Consider the following 17,812-nt stretch of genomic DNA (forward strand, 5'->3'; position numbering starts at 1 on the left):
TAATATAGTATAATACTTTCAAACTCAGAAATTTGATACAAATATAAATATAAATAATACACAAAACTTGACAGCAATTTTATTTTTTAGTACATGGCGTGTGCTCAAACCTACGAGAAACAAAAAAATTATGTATAAAGATAGAAACAAAATAAAAATATGAATTTATCCATGAAAATAGGAAGAAAAAAAAAACAATAAAAACCTTATAGAAAAGTTTAGCCAAAAACAAAATTATAGAGAAAAAAAAATAAAAATAAAAACATTATAGAAAGTTTAGCCATAAAAAAAAGTTTTGTAAATTGCTACCAAATCATCAATTTTAATAATATTTCATATTTCTACCTTTAAATGAAATTTTACTCAAATAATAATTTTTATTTGTTAAAATAAATTTAGACATAAAAGTGGAATCAGTGTTCAAATCCTGAACACATAACTTTTTCACGTAAAATTTCAGTCATTAGGTTACTTGACCCAAAATAATAATATAATTCAGTTATATTCTAACAATATTTTTTTAACAATTTTTAAAATATTTTATTTTAAATAATTTTTCTATCTTAATATAATAATAAACTTAAATATCGAATAAAAATTAACAAACAATTAACGACGTGTGCGAATGCACGGGGTCTCTAAACTAGTTACTATATATGAATGAGTAATTTTATTTTCTTCTTATTGATAATATTGTTTTGCATGAAATAAAATTGGCTTCATATCACTTCAATTTATAGCACCATTTTTTTCGTAAGGGTTTGAGTGGTGTAGCTAAATGTACACCATCTCTTGAGGACTTCCGAGGACATGACCAGCACTAACATGACTCACACAAGTTCCCAACCAACCACACAGTCCGAACTAGATTGTCGGTGGTCAATTCTTTCCCCTCAATCAAAGGCCTGCCACGTAAAATTGGCCACGGGTGCGACCAGAGGGCCTATAAATTGACCACTTCAGTGAGCAAAACTCACTCATCTCCTCTCCCACTCAACTTCTTATGTTTTAGGTGTTTAGTTTTTTATCGTTTCGTGCTAAGTGGCCGCATAGTCCTCCATCGACTAGTCATAGCATACCTACCGGTGTTGTTTAGTAAACATGGTTGGGTACGATATGCTATTCGACGGGGGACTTTTGTGTCATAATATTTAGGTAAGGTATGACTAGTCGAAACATATAACCTTGCTAAACTGTTCAAGTGGAAAGCAAACAAAAGGGTACGGCTGCTGCCAAACTCTATGGGACATAACGCTTTGCTCCGAGCAGTTCTTTGAAGGTGCACAGTGGTCGAAAACTGTTGGCAGGTGTTATATTCCGGTAAATTTGTTAGCACAAAATTGATTGTATTTTCAATGTAATTTTTGTGTCTAACATGTAATATTTAGTTTCCCTTAGAGTTGAATTACCACTTCATTTGGAACATTTCAATGTAATTTTCGTGTCTAATATATAATGAAAAAATCTCAATTTTATGTCTCTGTGTTATTCTGTTCTTGAGCAGTTTTGCATTTCTGTTAATTTACACGGCCCCTACTTAAGTAGCGGACTGCACCAGACCAAAATTGAAAAAAAAAAATCAATTTACACGATCAAATCCGCGAGAAATCACACTGTCACTTCGACAGATCGGACAAATTAAAACAGATTTTCTTCAATTAAAAACATAAATTAAAACGTAAATTCAAACATAGATTTTTTTCAATTAAAACTTGCAACGTGGTTAAAACTAATAATGATAAATTAGTAACTTTGTGGTAATCGATTTTTATATATTAGTAGTAGATTATTTTATTTTTTTTGACAAACTTTATTGTATTATTATTATTAATAGTTAATAGTATATTGTTTTTTTTTTAATGAAAAATATTAGGTTTCTATTTCTATATTCCTAATTTTATGCATATTCATCTTATTGACTATTTTATTGACTATTTTTTTCTATAATTTTTTTATTGACTATTTTATTATCTTTTTTCGTTTAATAGATTATTAAGTTGATCGTATTAATCTGTTTAGTTGCTATTTTTATGAGTATAGATTTTTCTGTTTTGTTCCAATCTGTAATCTATTTTTGTTTATTTATATTTTTAAGCATATCATTTTATTTATTTATCTTATATTCTTTCTATATAAGAATAAATTAATAACTTTAGTAGTAATCGATTTTTATATACTATTATTAGTAGTAGATACACTAATATAAACTTGGTTTTATTTCTGTTTTTTTTTTTTTAACAAATAATATAAACTTGATATCATTCTAGACTCTGTACGGTCCTTGTCTTTGACTGATTTGTCCGACTTCGAACGAAAAACATAAAAGTTCAAGCGATGTTTTGAATTTTTTGGCTACGGATAATTCTAGTAACAGAATTTTTTCTTGTTTTTTGATGAACTCTTGTACCAGAAAAAGGTATCTAAAGTAAATGGAAAAATAATGAGAAAAATCATTAAGATGGAAAGAATGAATAAAATGATTAATCTAAAATATATATATTTCACAAATGGAGTTCCTCTTAATAACACGATTACTCTAAAATTAAGCAAAATAAACAACGGTGCTTTTAAGTAAGGTTTTCACTGTGACGCGGGCAAATCATCTGGTGAGTCATCATCTGCTTGGGGCGATGGAGGTGAACTGAAGTCTAAATTGGGGAAGACACCAGGTGGCCTCTCGCGAGGCTCAATTGATAGTAATTGGCTTGAATCACCAACCACGTCCGCCCATCCATAATGAGGTTCAGCCCTTCATAAGAGAGACAAGATCAAAATTTTAAAAATATATAAGCAATAAATATGGAGATACTCCATATTTATTGATTTAAAGGCAAAATTAGAATGCTAATATGCCAAACATTTATGGGTGCTGAATATGTACACCAAGTACAGGTAAAAAAAAACATTTAGGAGTACCCATGCATTACTTTAATTAAGTTACAGCTAGAAATGCCCTTTACATGTTCACTTTAGAGGCTTTTTCCATATATATAATAATAACTAGAAATATGGAGATACCCCATGGCCTAGAAATATGGGTAACTACTAACTAGAGAGGGATAAAAATGCAGTAGATTTGTAGGATGAAGAAAAGAATATCCTTACTCATAATAAGTTTCTTCGTCTACAACTATATCCCAGCTCTCACCGGTTGTGCTATTTCCATACTTATGGACTTTCCTGTTGCACCCAAAAGACGAGCCAATTAGAAAGTGTAACAGAGAGGTGGTAACATTTCAGGAAAGCATTTCGAGGAAGTGATAAAGGACTGTGACATTGTATACAGTCATTCAGATCTATTCAATAATCCAAGTAACTTTTAAGCTCATCATGCAAAAATCAACTAATCAGTTTATAGAAGTTTTGATTCCTTACCCATTTCCAAAGTGCTCTTCTCCCCAAGTTCTTGACCAACCTGGCAAAAGGATGAAAATTGCATTCAATTTAAAAAATAAACCACATATGGTGATGTTAAAAGAGTGGAAACCACTAGATTTGGTCTAGTGGTGAGGGGTTTGTGTAGTATGGACGAGGTCCTAGGTTCAAACCTCATTGGTTCGAATGTAGCAAAAAGAAAAAGAAGAGTGAAAACCATGTAACAAGCATGTATAAGGGGGAAGAGAGAGGGACACGCCAGACAGATCAATACAACCAGAAAGCTGGAGGACTGGATCACTAAGAGATGCCCCATTTTATGGACATCGGAACAAAGACATGTCCAACTTTTCGGAGTCATGAGATACATGATTAATACCTTAAGAAAGGTCACATGTAATGCATCCTATATTTTATTACTTCTATGGGATGACTCAAGCTTTAAATGAAATTAAACCTCGAAGACTACATCATTGAGTGCACTCTAAAAAACTTCAAATGGAACCAAATATGAAATGAATGTGAAAGACAACTTTAGATATAAATATAAAATTATAGTAAATACAACATACGTTCACTGCTTGGAGATACATGCCAAGTTTCCCCATGACGCGAACCTATGCCTTTAAAGAACCGCTCCTCCCACTTGTCTCCCCATTTTGTTCCAAGTTCAGTTTCAGCCCATTTATCTGTCCTGAGGAAAAAGGAAAAGAATCCGAGAAGATAAAATTCAGGACTAGAACGAAATGAATTCTTTCTGGTTAGAAATTATGATAAGCCAAACAATCCCCTTGTATCCAAAGGGATCAACAGGGAAATAAAATTATTTAGGAGTCAAAAACGAAGAGAGAACATGTGTGGCAAACAAAAAATAAAAAGAATTGAGACCCGCCCGCCTATACACATGCAGATAATCGTTGCTAAAAGAAATGAATCAACTAGGCTATAATGCGTACCATTTGAGAACAGATCCTCTTCCATCATAATGCTCTCCCCACTTTTCCCACCACGATTGTTCATTAAGTCTACCATACTTATGTGCTCCCTTTTCAGTCCAACCTTTAGCATCATATTTTTCCCACCTAAGTAATTTATATAGAGTCAGAAATTCTAAATGCATTTGATCCATTAATAATTAATAATGCACAGAGATACCAGATTTTGTTTTGTAAATTACATCAACTTACCATTTCTCATACCACCCAGCATTTTCAGTTCCAGATTTTGCTTGTTTTTGTGCACTCCTTTCTATTCTTGCTATGTTACTGCACATTAACCAAAATTGAAACGAGAAAGAAGTTATGTAAATAATTCACGGGGTTTACTTATTCACATTACACAGAGAAATAAAGCAATGACCTCCATTCATCTTGATGAAGATTTTCTTGCCATGTTTCCCACCAAGAATCCCCCTCAGAATTTCTGCCAGATTTCTCCACACCTGCGAGAACTTACAAATTAATTACATGCACTTACAGGTTAGGCTATTCAAGAGTAAAACAAATCATGACATAACAACCCTGCTACTCGGTATTTCTTCAATCAATTATATCATTAGATGATATGGAAGTTGATTCAGACAATGGTTTAATGAAGCTCAGATGATAAAGCATAAAATGGTGGCAAAGTGAAAAAAAAAAAAAAAACTTTGAATGACATGCTGGCAGCATAATCTGTTTATCATCTGTGAGACAGATTAGGATAGTGTATGAAATTTCAGCTCAGCTATCCCATAATTTAGTGGGAAGATTTTTTTAATATCACTTTGTTCATTTGGTCTGACTCTGTCTATGTTATAATACAACAATGCAGTCATAGTAATGGATTCATTAAACTTTATAAATTTTTGTAGATGTTGAAGAATTGCAGATATTAGTAGGCAATATGAAGGAACGCATTTTGATATTCAGAGATTAGCCGAACGTTATGTTTATACATACATATAAATGTTATTAAAAATCAGTTAAAGCAATAAATCTACAAAATTATGTTAAATGTACAAACAACATGCTTATGAACTTTCAGTAAGTTTTGATCCCCTCAAACTATCTTTCAGATAATACAATCATGTACTTCTGCCCATAAGTAATTTTAGACCGGCCCTAGATACACATTAAGAATGATTATGAACTTTCAGTAATGCTTCTATGTCAAATATAAAGGAAGTAACATACCTAGCTCCTTATATCCAGTCCAGTCGCTCTTCTCCCACCACTGTCAATTAGATCAATAAAGCCAATTAAATGAATCCACCTGGGGTGTGATACTGATAGGGTCCTGAATACTGTCAATCTATCATATTAAAAATAAATCCACCTAGCAAGCCATTTGATGGGGTTATAAAAAAACCTAACATGCTTCAAATCATACCTAATTTAATTCAGCTACAAAAAAAAAAGCTCAAGAAATGTGCCCAAAATATATGAACGAATAACTGATGTCAAGTCAAAGGAATTATTAGCTCCTTGGTTTATTCAAAAATAAGTTGTGATAATGCATGAGGCTGAACATTGCAATAACAAGTCAGATGAGTTATATAAATTGAAAATCAAATAAAAGGTTCCCAAAAAGCACTCTTTTATTATTAACCGTCAAATTAACATAGAATTGTATCCAGATTATCCAATATCCACAAGCAGTTCAGAACTGAGGAAAACAAAAACAATTGAAAGTACATAAATAAATTACACGAAAACCGAAATTTTTAATAGAAGTGTTTGAATGTGCTAAATACTTTCAAGGTAAGTATTTACTTGCCATGATCCTCTCATTACATGCATACGAGGCATACTAAGACATTATCTAAGCTACTGTCATGTTTAATCTAATTGGTGAGAAAATGATCTAAAGCTATTGGAGCACAAACTAAAGTTCTCAGTTGTCAGTTTTTATAATTCCAACAACATTTCTTGACAAAAAGTACCACAGAGCATTTATCAACAGAAAGGCAGTACTGAAATCCTTACAATCTACAATTTGGTAATTAAGATCACTCTTTTTTATTTTGTTCAAAAAGTCCCCTCCTTCATTATAGACTTATAGTTTTTATCTGTTAAAAAAGTCAACTCCTGCATTATAGACTTATAGTACATCAGCCTTTAAGCAAGCAAATATCATTTGCACATATCAATCAATGTTATATTTGATAACTAAGCAAGGTAAGATAGAAGAGCTAAGATAGCTTTCATTCAAAAAGTTACTTTAACATACACTGTTTCTTTAGATTTATTCCCACAATTCGTTAACAAAAAAGGACATTCAATATTAAAAATATAAATACCGTTTCTTTCCATTCTGAGGAACCATCATGGGATTGACCACCCATTCTTGTCCATCTACATCTATATCCATTTTCACCCAGCTCTTCCCCCGTTTCTCTGTACCAGGTACTCCCATCTTCATTAGTGCCGGACTCCTTAACATTTTCATTTAACAGGCTGATACCCCAGTCCTTTTCATTCGCTATACCCGTGTCTGTTTAGGAACCAGTGAACACAAACATACATAATATTCAACATTCCAGGATTGACTAATAGAAAACATCTAAAATTGCCTTGATCGATGTTTGGTGAAAATAAAAGGCATACAGAATTATATCAATGATAAACTACCTCTTTTTGGCGGCGTGTCACGTGACTGTGGACCAGAATTTCTTGGGGTGCAACGGGGAAAGAATTTTTCCTGCTTCAAAATGGACCTGGGCCATCAATTGCATAAAGGAGCATCATTCATTTTGCCAATAAAACAGTGAAGAATAAATGCATAGAGAGAAAGAAAAAAGTGAGAAGTATGCTTAGTGCTTAGTCCTTCTTTGCTCTGGAAAGTTCATATCAATTCAGCACCATGATATCTTTATCGCCTATATAATTTCCATTTTACTCATGTACTCCTAAAAAATATTTGAATATAATATACTACACTCATCGATCAAGAATCAAGTCAACTACAAAGTTTATGCATCTTAATTCTTACATACTGAGCTAATATGTATAAAACCAATTCCATCTCTTACAAACCAGAAGACAGTCATATAATTACTGGCATCTCTCTGATTAACTATCTTAGTAATTTAGAAAACATAGAAAAGAATGCCTAAAAAAGAAAAAAAATAAAAAATCTAAGCTTCCAAATTAACTATCTTAGTAATTTCACTTGCATATCCCGTGAACTTAGCTCAGTTGGTAGGAACATCGCATAATATATGCAGGAGCCAGGATTCGAACCCCAAACACTCCACTTATTTACCTTGTGGAATTTCTGGCCGAAAAAAGTAATTTCACTTGCATTACTGTTATACAATCCACTTCACAAGTAATTACCAGAAATTACGGTTAGGACCGAGTAGGTTATCACTAATGCATGAACATTATAAATCGTGTTCAGAACATCGTCAACACATTTAAACAATCAATGAAACTATGGAATTGAACAAATTAGCAAGTATGAACACACTAAAGATCTAATATCACACGAAAACCACAAATTCGTACAATAATTTCATTTAACTACTAAGAACGTTTTAATTTTTCATCAACATAGCGATTTTAAACAAGATGCAACGAATTTGAACACAACAAACACAAAATTGATGTTAACGATAAACATACAGTGGAGAAGCGAAAGGCATTGCAGTTGCAGCAGGAGGAGTAGCTTGAGTCCTAACTCTATGAATGTGAGGGTTTTTCTTCGGATCGAATCTCCGTTCCTCGATTTTATCAGGTCCACTCGTTCTACGAATCGGAGTAACCGAATCAGAACAACAACATCGAAATTTGAGATTACCGAGTCGAACTCGTTCAGCATCGAAACACATCTTTCTTCGCTTTCTCCGGCATAGCTCCGGGAAGTGATTGTTAGGTAATAGAGCAACATTGAGTCGCGTTACTCTGAGCTTGAAATCGAATTGAGTTGTTGAGAAGCCTCTAGAACTCGCCGCCATTAATGGAAAATAAGTAACATTGACAAATTAAGCTCAATGCAATGCAATGTGTAACTGCCAAATTCTCTCTCTCTTGGTTGTTATAACCGTTTTGTAATAATGAGGTTAAAATTGGAAGGAAATTTGTTGAAAGAGTGTGAGTGTGATGAGGAAATGGAATATTTGGTTTGAAGCATTTGAGTTTTTGGAATGTTGAAAATTGAGGAGAGGGTTTTGAATGTGAATGTGGTTGGGGTAGAAGTGGAAATGGTGAAAAGAGTGAATGTGTGAGCGATGAGATCAGATCCGGTGTGGGATTCGACCATGGCTACGAAAAACGAGATTTGCTCAGTGTATACATATACACGTGAGCATGTGGGTCCCACCACTATTTCTGTACCTCTGTTCTTATTCCACTTTCCTTGTGCCACGTGTTATTTCTTCAAACGTCGGGGGTATCTTTGTTGGATCAGAATTGAGAAACACCAAATCACTGTCTCATGGACTTTTTTTTCATTAATTTTTTTTTTAATTTAACATTTTAGTTTTAATTTAATTTAGGAGAATGTTAACTTGTGCCCTTAAGGCACATGTTAAGAAGATAAATGTGGAAAATATTTATTGAACTTGTGTTGTATTCAATTCTCTAAGCATTAAATTTTTTGTAACATTAAATACTATATATTTCTATTTTTATGTAGCTTAACATGTGCCCTTAGGGCACAAGTTAACATGACCCTTTAATTTAACATTTTTTTTTATCATGATATTAGTACGAAATTTCTACCGTAATTAGTGATGAATAAATGTTTGTCGAAGAATTTATAGGGCACATGAGATGAATTCTCTCATACCAACCGAATTTTCTCCATACGCATAAGTCAGAAATCGAATATCTAACCACGTGCTTAAAAGAACCAAAACCCTTACGACTTACGGTAATTTAACATGTTTTTATGAATTTATTTGTATGTACTTTTATTTAGTATAGAAAGTTTTACACTATCAAACATTTTTAGTAAAAATCTTTTAATTACTTACTTCTTCCATTTCAAATTAATATTACCCCCGTCCCTAATTATAAGATATTGTTTGACCACTGCACATACGCCAATGCACAATTTTGATCACTAATATCTTTTATTGTATATTAGTAAAAATTTTAAAATTTTAAAATTTTGAAAATACTATCAAAACAAATTGAACAAGATATTATATGCTAATATTTATATTTATATATTATTAAAAAACTACGGTCAAAACAAGGGAAATGAATAGTACATTTTTGTCAAACAGGGTCTTATAATTAGGGACGGAGTAGTTTTAGCAAGAGTAAAAATTTTAAATATGTGTCATTTGACATTCAAATACATCATTAATTATATTTTTTATAATTTTGTTCTCATGAATTATATATAAATAAATTATACTGCAATTTCCCATTAACGAAAAACATTATCAAACATACATTTATCAATACATCAGATTAATTTAGTAAAACTATTATGTATATTTGTACATTAGTTAATTTATTAAGAAATATAAAGTTAGTTTAGTGGATAAAGATGTTGGAAGGTTTAATCTCATCAATAATATTATAGCAATAACACACTACATTTGTTATTCTAAAAACATCAATCAATACTTGTTTTCTGGATGTTTGTGTAAAATTCTTAAGTTCAAATACTTAATGAATTCTTTATATGATGAATTGTTTGTGAGAATCTAAGTTTAATTATTGGTGGAAACAATTTTTAGTCATACTTTATTTAATCTACGCAAGACCACAACTCACAACGAAAACAACAACAAAGGCAAAACTAACAAAGATCTAACACCACCTCGAGGGAAAAAAAAAATCTAGACAAGCTAAATATCATGGTGTAAATTATAACATAATCCTTTCATCTTTGATTTAATCCAAACTCACAAGAAGAATTTGACATCCTCAATAATTTGCAAATGCTTATTATCGTGTTGATGAAAGACCATATTTCAATATTTTCATATCAATCAAATGCACGTCAATCAAATGCACTACAATCTATCTCCCATCTCTTTGATATTTAAAAGCAAACCCTAAACTGACAATCTACTATTCAAAAATCTCCAAACAAATAAACTTCCAAAATATGTGCTCCTCCTGTCACCAACAACCTTCGATAAATTATTTCGAAGTAAATGTTCAATCTCATTTTATAAATCTACAGTGATTAAATGAATATCTTTCCACGATATTGATTCCCACGCAAACAATCCCTCACATACCACCCCATATTTACTCTAATAACGCAATATTTAAAATTCTCAACTTCTACATCCGCAAACCACACATTTCTTTTTAAGAACGGAAATTTTATCTCACTTAATGTAACACATCAAATATATTCACAACTATCAACTAAACTATTAAACTACTTAGGAGATAATAATATTTTAAATTTAAGCTGATTTAGACAAATAAATCTAAATAAACAACTTGTCATTCACTCCTAAGATCTCCTCGTGTTAGAAGACTTTCCAAATGAATTTACAAAATCAAATTCAATAACGTGGTCATAGGCAAATACAAGCACGACATAAATGAAATATAGGCTCAAAATCGATTCCACGCTGGATATAAAAAAGTCCACACACCTTATCCACAACTCAACCTCATGTCTAGTCATTAGAAAATGCTCCAAATCATACCTTCCACACCTTGTTAAACGCAATCCCGCCACGTGTCTATCAAATTTTCCATGATGACACGTCAAAGCACCTGTTGACAATGAGAATGAGAAATTGTGGCTAATGGATAAGAAGCTGAGTCAAAAGTAGTACAAGCTTACGTGGTACTAATAAATTCATGGTTATTAAACTCTTTTGCGTGGCAACAAAAAACAAGTCAGTTTGCAACTGAGATTAGATTTAGGAGTACTTGGTTTGTTCTTCAACTAGGAGACCAAATTATGCTATGTTATTTTTTCATTATTATATCCAAATTCAAAATGAAAATAGAGAGGAGTGTGGCCATGGCCACGTATGCACAATAGGGCATGGCAATTCAACTCACATTACTTTATTCTTCATCTTTCTCGAGGACCACAATTTAGCCAGCCTCTTTTATGTAGAGACTATCTGGTCTCAAACACAGCCATGCCTTAGTGGCTTTGAGTAATGTCAAGTTGATGCAAATCATATTTTATTGGATTAGGAAGTAGCAAGGGACATTCTATTATGGAACTGACTTATGTATTTTTCTTTAGAGTAGTCTTTTTACAATAAAAATAGAAAATAGAATTCCATGAAATTTATCAACGATGGGTAATTACGTTTCTTGCGATTCTAAAAGATAAAATGAAACATTTCAATTATTAATAAATAAAAGACAATATTAGTATTCTACTCCAACAAAGATTAGAGAGGTGCTATATCCAGTGAAAAACTATTTCACGAATGATTCACGAATAAGACTTTATTTAGCGGAATGCAACGGCCTTAGTGGAATACATGGAGGTTGTGATGAAATACACAACAGTCGTGAAAAAACGTTCCACTTATTTGCGATATATAGCATTAATGCAAAGATTAAGACAAATTTCTTACTCCCCATAAGTTAATTGTTTACTTAAGGTTTAGGTTTCATGATCACAAGTCACAACAGCCCTTTGCCTATTGCATGGACGGCAAATTATTTAGTAGAGAAGGAGCTTTTCCCACCTTCAAAAGTATTTTAAAAGTATACTTATGAGAAAACAGTTTTTTCCGACTGAATATGTTTCGTCGAAATTATGTGCGGTTTTTGAAAAACTTGTGGGATGGATAAAATTGTTTTCCTTACCAAATCCATTTTGACGTTGAGATTCACACTTGGAACACTGAGCCCCGTTTCATCTAGCATTTTGTGTTTCCCAGTTACATACAATTTATAAACTACAAGGAAAATAAAAAACAATGTCAATCAGGAAAGAGATTCCTATCTTACCACAAAATTAGAACACATTACAAGACGAATTGGGGAGATACAGAAAGAATGTGTAGTTCCATAGATTACACATGACTTCATGAATTACATACGATGGATGTCAACTAAATAATAGGCTAGAAATCACAATCAAACTAAAAAATTCAAAGTAGAAAGATAAAAATTCAACCAAAAAATTGCTGATTTCTAATCCATAGATGATTCCTGGTCAAAGATGTCATGCCAATGTAACATCTAATCCTTTTAAGCCACATCAAACCCACCAGCGACCATGTCGAGTCTTTTATCTGTTTATCTCAAGACCCTAGAGGCAGGAAATTACTGACATACACAACAAGATGACAAATGGTAACATCAAGGGACTGATGTTGAACATCATTTTTTGGAGATGAAAGGCTTTACAGATTCTACAACCACCTGTTATGAAAAAAGTAAAGACCAGTTTATTTCGGGGGGATAATTGTGTTTTCCTGTTCCCAAACATGTAAGCAAAAATATTTGCTCGTTTTCTTACCCTTCCATCATAGGACAAAGATGCAAAGATCCATGGTTCACGAGAACTCCATGTAAGCCCTGTAAAATGAATAAAAGATTGATACACAGAAGTCTATAAAGATCATGACTTAAAAATTGAAGCTCTTACCATAAATACTGTCTTCATAATCACTGTATGTATTAAGCAATGGATCAACCCCTCGGACAGGTGGCTCTGCTTGGCTGCCAAATATACAAGCAAAGATTAATAAAAAAATACATAAAAATATGTAATGATAACTTAAGATAAAAATATGACCTTTCCGTTGTTAACTCATCTAGGTTAATAGAAGCCGACCACAAATTGACAGTCGAATCCGTTCCAGCACTCTGAAAAATCCAAATTCAATGACATATAAACAAAACACTCCATAACATGAAAATTTAGAATACAGATCATCTTTCACCAACAATTGGGCAGCAGCTAGAAATTAAAATTATGCATGTGCACGAGTGCGTCGAAAAAGTTCTTAAAAAGTAAGTTTATCTCAATCCTGAGCAAGGGTGTATTCACTCTAAAAAAATTAGCCTTATTTGTACTTATATGTGAGTAATATAATATATATATATATATATATATATATATATATATATATATATATATATATATATATATATATATATAGAAAAAAAGAAAATAGATAGAGAGAGAGAGAGAGAGAGAGGGAGGACCAAGATAATTCCGTCATACTCTGGGTTACACTTGACAATCCATGTCCTGCCAATACAAGGAATACATATTGCTAATCAGATGTCTGAAAAAGAATAACTACCATCAAATAGTTCATTTTCATTGGACATTTTTTAATCAAATAAAAAAAGTACGTATGTTAGTCATGCTTTAAAAGGCTGATCGTCACAACATATGGGAAGCACTAGTAGCACGGCTGTTTCCTGTTCTACTTTCTTTTCTCTTCAATTTTTTTTCCTTTCTCCGCTTCGGTGTTGATTGGAAATCATACAGTAGGGTTCTTGGACTGGGATTGAGATTAAAAAAATAAAATAAGCTTTAAACTATACATGATAAGTACCAATGTGTATGGCCTGGAAGTTCTTGGATGGGAACTTTTGGTTTTCTTAGATCCCAGATGCGTATCCCTGACTCATGCTCTGCTGTAACCTGTAAATAACAATATTCAATTTTGCCAACATGAACAAAAAGGAGGTCAAATACTACAACCTAGAAGACAGTTTCTTCTGTAAACCCAAAAAAATAGCTATCTGTAATGTGCATATTTGTATCTATAATTGAATAATTAAATGTCAACAATAACTGTTGACAATCCATATTAGTAACATTAACATATACTATCTCAGACACTCAAGTTATAAAACCAAATAGAAGGTATAAAGACACATACCAGTAGAATGAGGCTCACAAAGTTCAACACTTACCAGTATGTTACTCTTCCTAGGATGGTAATCAACACTGCGGACATGTGAACACTCGATTGAAAGTGTCTTCCTGTGATTTAAATAATCCAATTAGTAGACATGAAATTCCAAGAGGTACTAATTCACAAAAAAACTACTTGGTTCCAGGGAATATATATATCCCTCTTCCAGCACCCTAAATCCTGAACTTGAAATGCAACGAGTAATTTATATAACCGGAAGGAAGAATGTGGCAAATACATTGAATTTCAAAATGAACCGGTAAGGGAATGAATTTCGGAACATACTTCATTGTTCTCAAATCCCAAAACTGGAGAGATGATTCACAAGTTGCGGCTACAGAATTCACGTCATGCGGATCCCATGCTCCTCCAGATAACTTGTGTAGCATACCAGCTGAATCTTGTGATTGTACCTAGGTTTTTGTTGAGAGGAGGGTGGAGGAACCAAGTCAAAATCACCAAAAATTCCATGAAATTTTTGAAAAACGGTGACTATTAACATAAAGGCATATGATTATCAAAAGTCCCAACCAAAATCTTACGTCCTAACAAAACCCCCCATAAAACTTTGTGGTGTTTGACTTGCATTCAGATAGGTCATTAATCCCAATGCTGAATTTTAAATTTTCTAACATAAATTAAACTCTTATCGGGGAACAAAATTTGGTCCATTACAGACAGTATGTAATCCATTCTTAGTCACTTTTATCATTAACTAAGGCATCACAGGTTTCGCCAAATCAACGTGTTAAGGGTTCATTTGTTCGTTTATTATGACAGATAAAGGTAAACTTGAATAATGATAATTGATAACAAATGATTTTGCTGTGTGCGTGTATCAATGTCACAAACTGCATATACCACACCGTAAAAATTGTACCTCTGCAGTTTTCTTGGAAACATCCAAACTCCACAGACATAGGTTTTCGTCATTGATGCTAATCAATTTATCATGCCTTCCAGTTGGCCACCAAAGAATACTGTTTGGTAATGTAACAAAGAGTCAAAGACCATATAAATGTGAATAATGAACTTATAGTATAGAGGAAAGTGGTAAAATAATCGAAGCAGAACTTTCAAAACATAGCCAAAAGAGTAGTCCAATAGAGTGAAATGGTGAAACCACAGGTAGCTTAATCAAAATCATTTACTAATTTCTCTGCATAAATTCCTTCAACATCTTCTGACAACTAACTACCTAAATCTCAGGTAATGAAACAGCCTATAATAGTAGCTTACGTGAAAAACAATAAAACGAACACATTGCTCTCGAATAAATCTACATAAGGAAATTGCATACTCACCATTTAATCTTACCGGATTGAGTTTCAAGAGATGTAATTTTCTCTAACTGAGGGGAATTTAACTCGCCATATAACTCCGGAATCTGCCATATTGCTGCTCCATAAGACTCACCTTTATGAACAAAAGGTAATCATAAGTCTTTCATGTTACAATAAAAAAAATTCTCAAATTATGAAATACCATTGTCAAAACATATATGAAGAAAAATAAAAGATTAACAGAAAATGTTGTATACCGGTGGAATAGACGGTTGAGAAAATCCGTTGATCAAAAGGACAAGAAACAAGGTCCCAGATCTCATTGGGATGCGAAAACAATCCCTCACAGAAAAGTTCTGTTCCACTTGACGAAAGCCGAATTAGATGTACCTATAAATGTGATGTAACGATTTACTATATTAAGATCAAATCCTAAGAAAATTGAATTGAAGCGAGTGCGCTTGTGTGTGTATACATACCTCATTTTCTTCTTTGAGACTAAGTGTTCCAGCAAGGAAACTTGTGTGATCTGTATCTGCTTTTACATCTGATATGCATCTAGCCTAAAGTATGAGATAATGAAAAACAATTAAAGTAAATAAATAATTAGATTAATTAATGGAGATTGATCACATAAGATTGATTAATGGAGAGTGGGGAAAATGAGAATTGATACTGGAATTATGAAATTGACCTGATATTTAAGACCATATCCGATACCAGATGATACAGCTTGCATTGCTCTTGCTTTCTGATTAGTTGAACGATGAATCTAACAATATAGTACTTGAATACAGAATTTTAGATACAGTATCTGGAGTTAAACACATAAACCCAGAAATGGCACCAAAGTGCACACGGTTGTTGCTTGCTTTTTTTTTTTTTGTTATTGTTTTAGACGTGATGTGGGCTGGTATGGGCTTTAAGTGGAGCACTGCTGAATTTTTTTTTTCCTACCCCAACATTTATACCTTTACCCCTACAAACAATTTTCTTTTCCAACTTTACCCTTTTATCATTTGACATTACCCCTACAATTTTTTTTTTCCAATCTATATTTTTTTTTTAGTATTCAAAAAATCAAACCGGAACACTAAAGATTTCCGGAATGTTACAAGCCAATATGATTTAGGAACCGGAAAACTCTAAAATCAATTCCGAAAGAGTTTAACAATGGCTAAACTACAAAATCTGAAAATTGCATCAGAACGCAGTATTATCTCACAAATTAATCCTGCAATACCCCATCCAATTGGTAGGTAACAATATCTCACAAACTTCGATTAGATCTCTACCTAATTTTTTGGATCTTCAATTTGTTTGTTAATATAATTATTATTGTAAGTTCAATTTGAAGTTTAGGTGAAAAACTAGGGTCGATGGAGGAAGGTATCAAACACTATTTCTCTTCCCAAATGCAGTCATTCCCATTCAATTTAGAACACTTCGTGTGCACCTTGTTTTGCCTCAAGTCAATACAAACCCATTATTGTTACCTCTTTTTGTCGGCATCTTTCTGCAAATTCACTTTCTTGAATTGAGGTTTTGTGTCGGTGTCGTTGGGTGAATGAGGAAGTAGTTGTTGTTTTGTAGTTTTAATGGAAATGGAAATGGAAATGGAAATGGGGGATTTAGATGTGGATCAGTAAATTGTTGAATCCACAAGAATGAGATCAATTTGTAGCAGTTCTCATAACTCTTGCCTGGGTAATCGAAATTGAAATCTGGAATCCTTTCTCATTCTATTCCGGTAGTTAACATTCATTAACCTTCCAAAATTATTTTTTATTATGTTCCGGTACATTGTTACATTCCAGTGTTATTTTTCAATGTGTTCCGGTAGAAAAAAATTTGTAGGGGTGAAGTTAAATGATAAGAAGGGTAAAATTGGTAAAAAAAGTTATTTGTTGAGGTAAAGGTATAAATGTTGGGGTAGGAAAAAAAAATTCCAGCACTGCTTTACACCAAGCCCGTAAGTATTAACAATTTGAGAAAATTGCTTATAAAAAAAAAACAAAAAACAAATTGAGAAAATTATATATCTCGTCGTGCCCCCCAAATTATAAACATACCCCTCCCAAATAATCCAAACTTCCCAAATACCCTATATTTTAAAAAAAACTTAAAATTAAAAAAAAACTTATTGCAGTTTGGCCCTCTTATTTTAACCATTTTATAAAGTCGGTCCCCCTATTTTAAAATTTGACAGTTTTAGTTCTTCCATCAAATATTTTATTTAAAAATATATGATGTGATGCGTTTTAAATGACATGATATATAATTTGATGATGGAAAAAATTCTCAATTTATTGTCAAGTAGTTTAATGGTTAAATTCAC

The 17,812-nt window shown here is 32.5% G+C and overlaps 2 protein-coding genes across 2 annotated transcripts; both read right to left on the bottom strand.

Moving 5' to 3' along the window:
• Positions 1-2,468: 2,468 nt before the first annotated feature.
• Positions 2,469-8,620, bottom strand: LOC123899294. The gene is made up of 11 exons (XM_045950400.1): positions 7,983-8,620; positions 6,987-7,072; positions 6,656-6,849; positions 5,550-5,589; positions 4,735-4,816; positions 4,563-4,640; positions 4,332-4,457; positions 3,948-4,069; positions 3,376-3,415; positions 3,106-3,180; positions 2,469-2,749 (listed from the first exon to the last, which is right to left on the bottom strand). The coding sequence occupies exons 1-11, from the start codon at positions 8,312-8,314 to the stop codon at positions 2,581-2,583; spliced, it is 1,344 nt and encodes a 447-aa protein (XP_045806356.1). The 5' UTR covers positions 8,315-8,620; the 3' UTR covers positions 2,469-2,580.
• Positions 8,621-12,256: 3,636 nt separating this feature from the next.
• Positions 12,257-16,344, bottom strand: LOC123899295 (WD repeat-containing protein DWA2-like). Its single transcript, XM_045950401.1, has 13 exons — positions 16,169-16,344; positions 15,954-16,037; positions 15,732-15,864; positions 15,496-15,607; positions 15,072-15,171; positions 14,477-14,604; positions 14,190-14,259; positions 13,826-13,914; positions 13,467-13,512; positions 13,054-13,124; positions 12,904-12,977; positions 12,775-12,833; positions 12,257-12,677 (listed from the first exon to the last, which is right to left on the bottom strand). Exons 1-13 carry the CDS (start codon positions 16,211-16,213, stop codon positions 12,636-12,638), a joined length of 1,053 nt encoding a protein of 350 aa, XP_045806357.1. The 5' UTR covers positions 16,214-16,344; the 3' UTR covers positions 12,257-12,635.
• Positions 16,345-17,812: the final 1,468 nt, after the last annotated feature.

This window comes from Trifolium pratense, linkage group LG7, assembly GCF_020283565.1.
Source record: "Trifolium pratense cultivar HEN17-A07 linkage group LG7, ARS_RC_1.1, whole genome shotgun sequence".
Classification (NCBI taxonomy): domain Eukaryota; kingdom Viridiplantae; phylum Streptophyta; class Magnoliopsida; order Fabales; family Fabaceae; genus Trifolium; species Trifolium pratense.

Excerpts from the sequence above, each read along its gene's own strand:
- LOC123899294 (XM_045950400.1), bottom strand. The coding sequence starts at position 8,314 with ATGGCGGCGAGTTCTAGAGGCTTCTCAACAACTCAATTCGATTTCAAG. Across the intron at positions 7,073-7,982 it reads ATGCCTTTCGCTTCTCCACT|GTCCATTTTGAAGCAGGAAA; the intron begins GTATGTTTATCG and ends TTGATGGCCCAG. Across the intron at positions 4,070-4,331 it reads AGAGGATCTGTTCTCAAATG|GACAGATAAATGGGCTGAAA; the intron begins GTACGCATTATA and ends CTTTTTCCTCAG.
- LOC123899295 (XM_045950401.1), bottom strand. The coding sequence starts at position 16,213 with ATGCAAGCTGTATCATCTGGTATCGGATATGGTCTTAAATATCAG. Across the intron at positions 14,605-15,071 it reads TTTCCAAGAAAACTGCAGAG|GTACAATCACAAGATTCAGC; the intron begins GTACAATTTTTA and ends ACAAAAACCTAG. Across the intron at positions 12,678-12,774 it reads CTTTGTCCTATGATGGAAGG|GTGGTTGTAGAATCTGTAAA; the intron begins GTAAGAAAACGA and ends TTTTCATAACAG.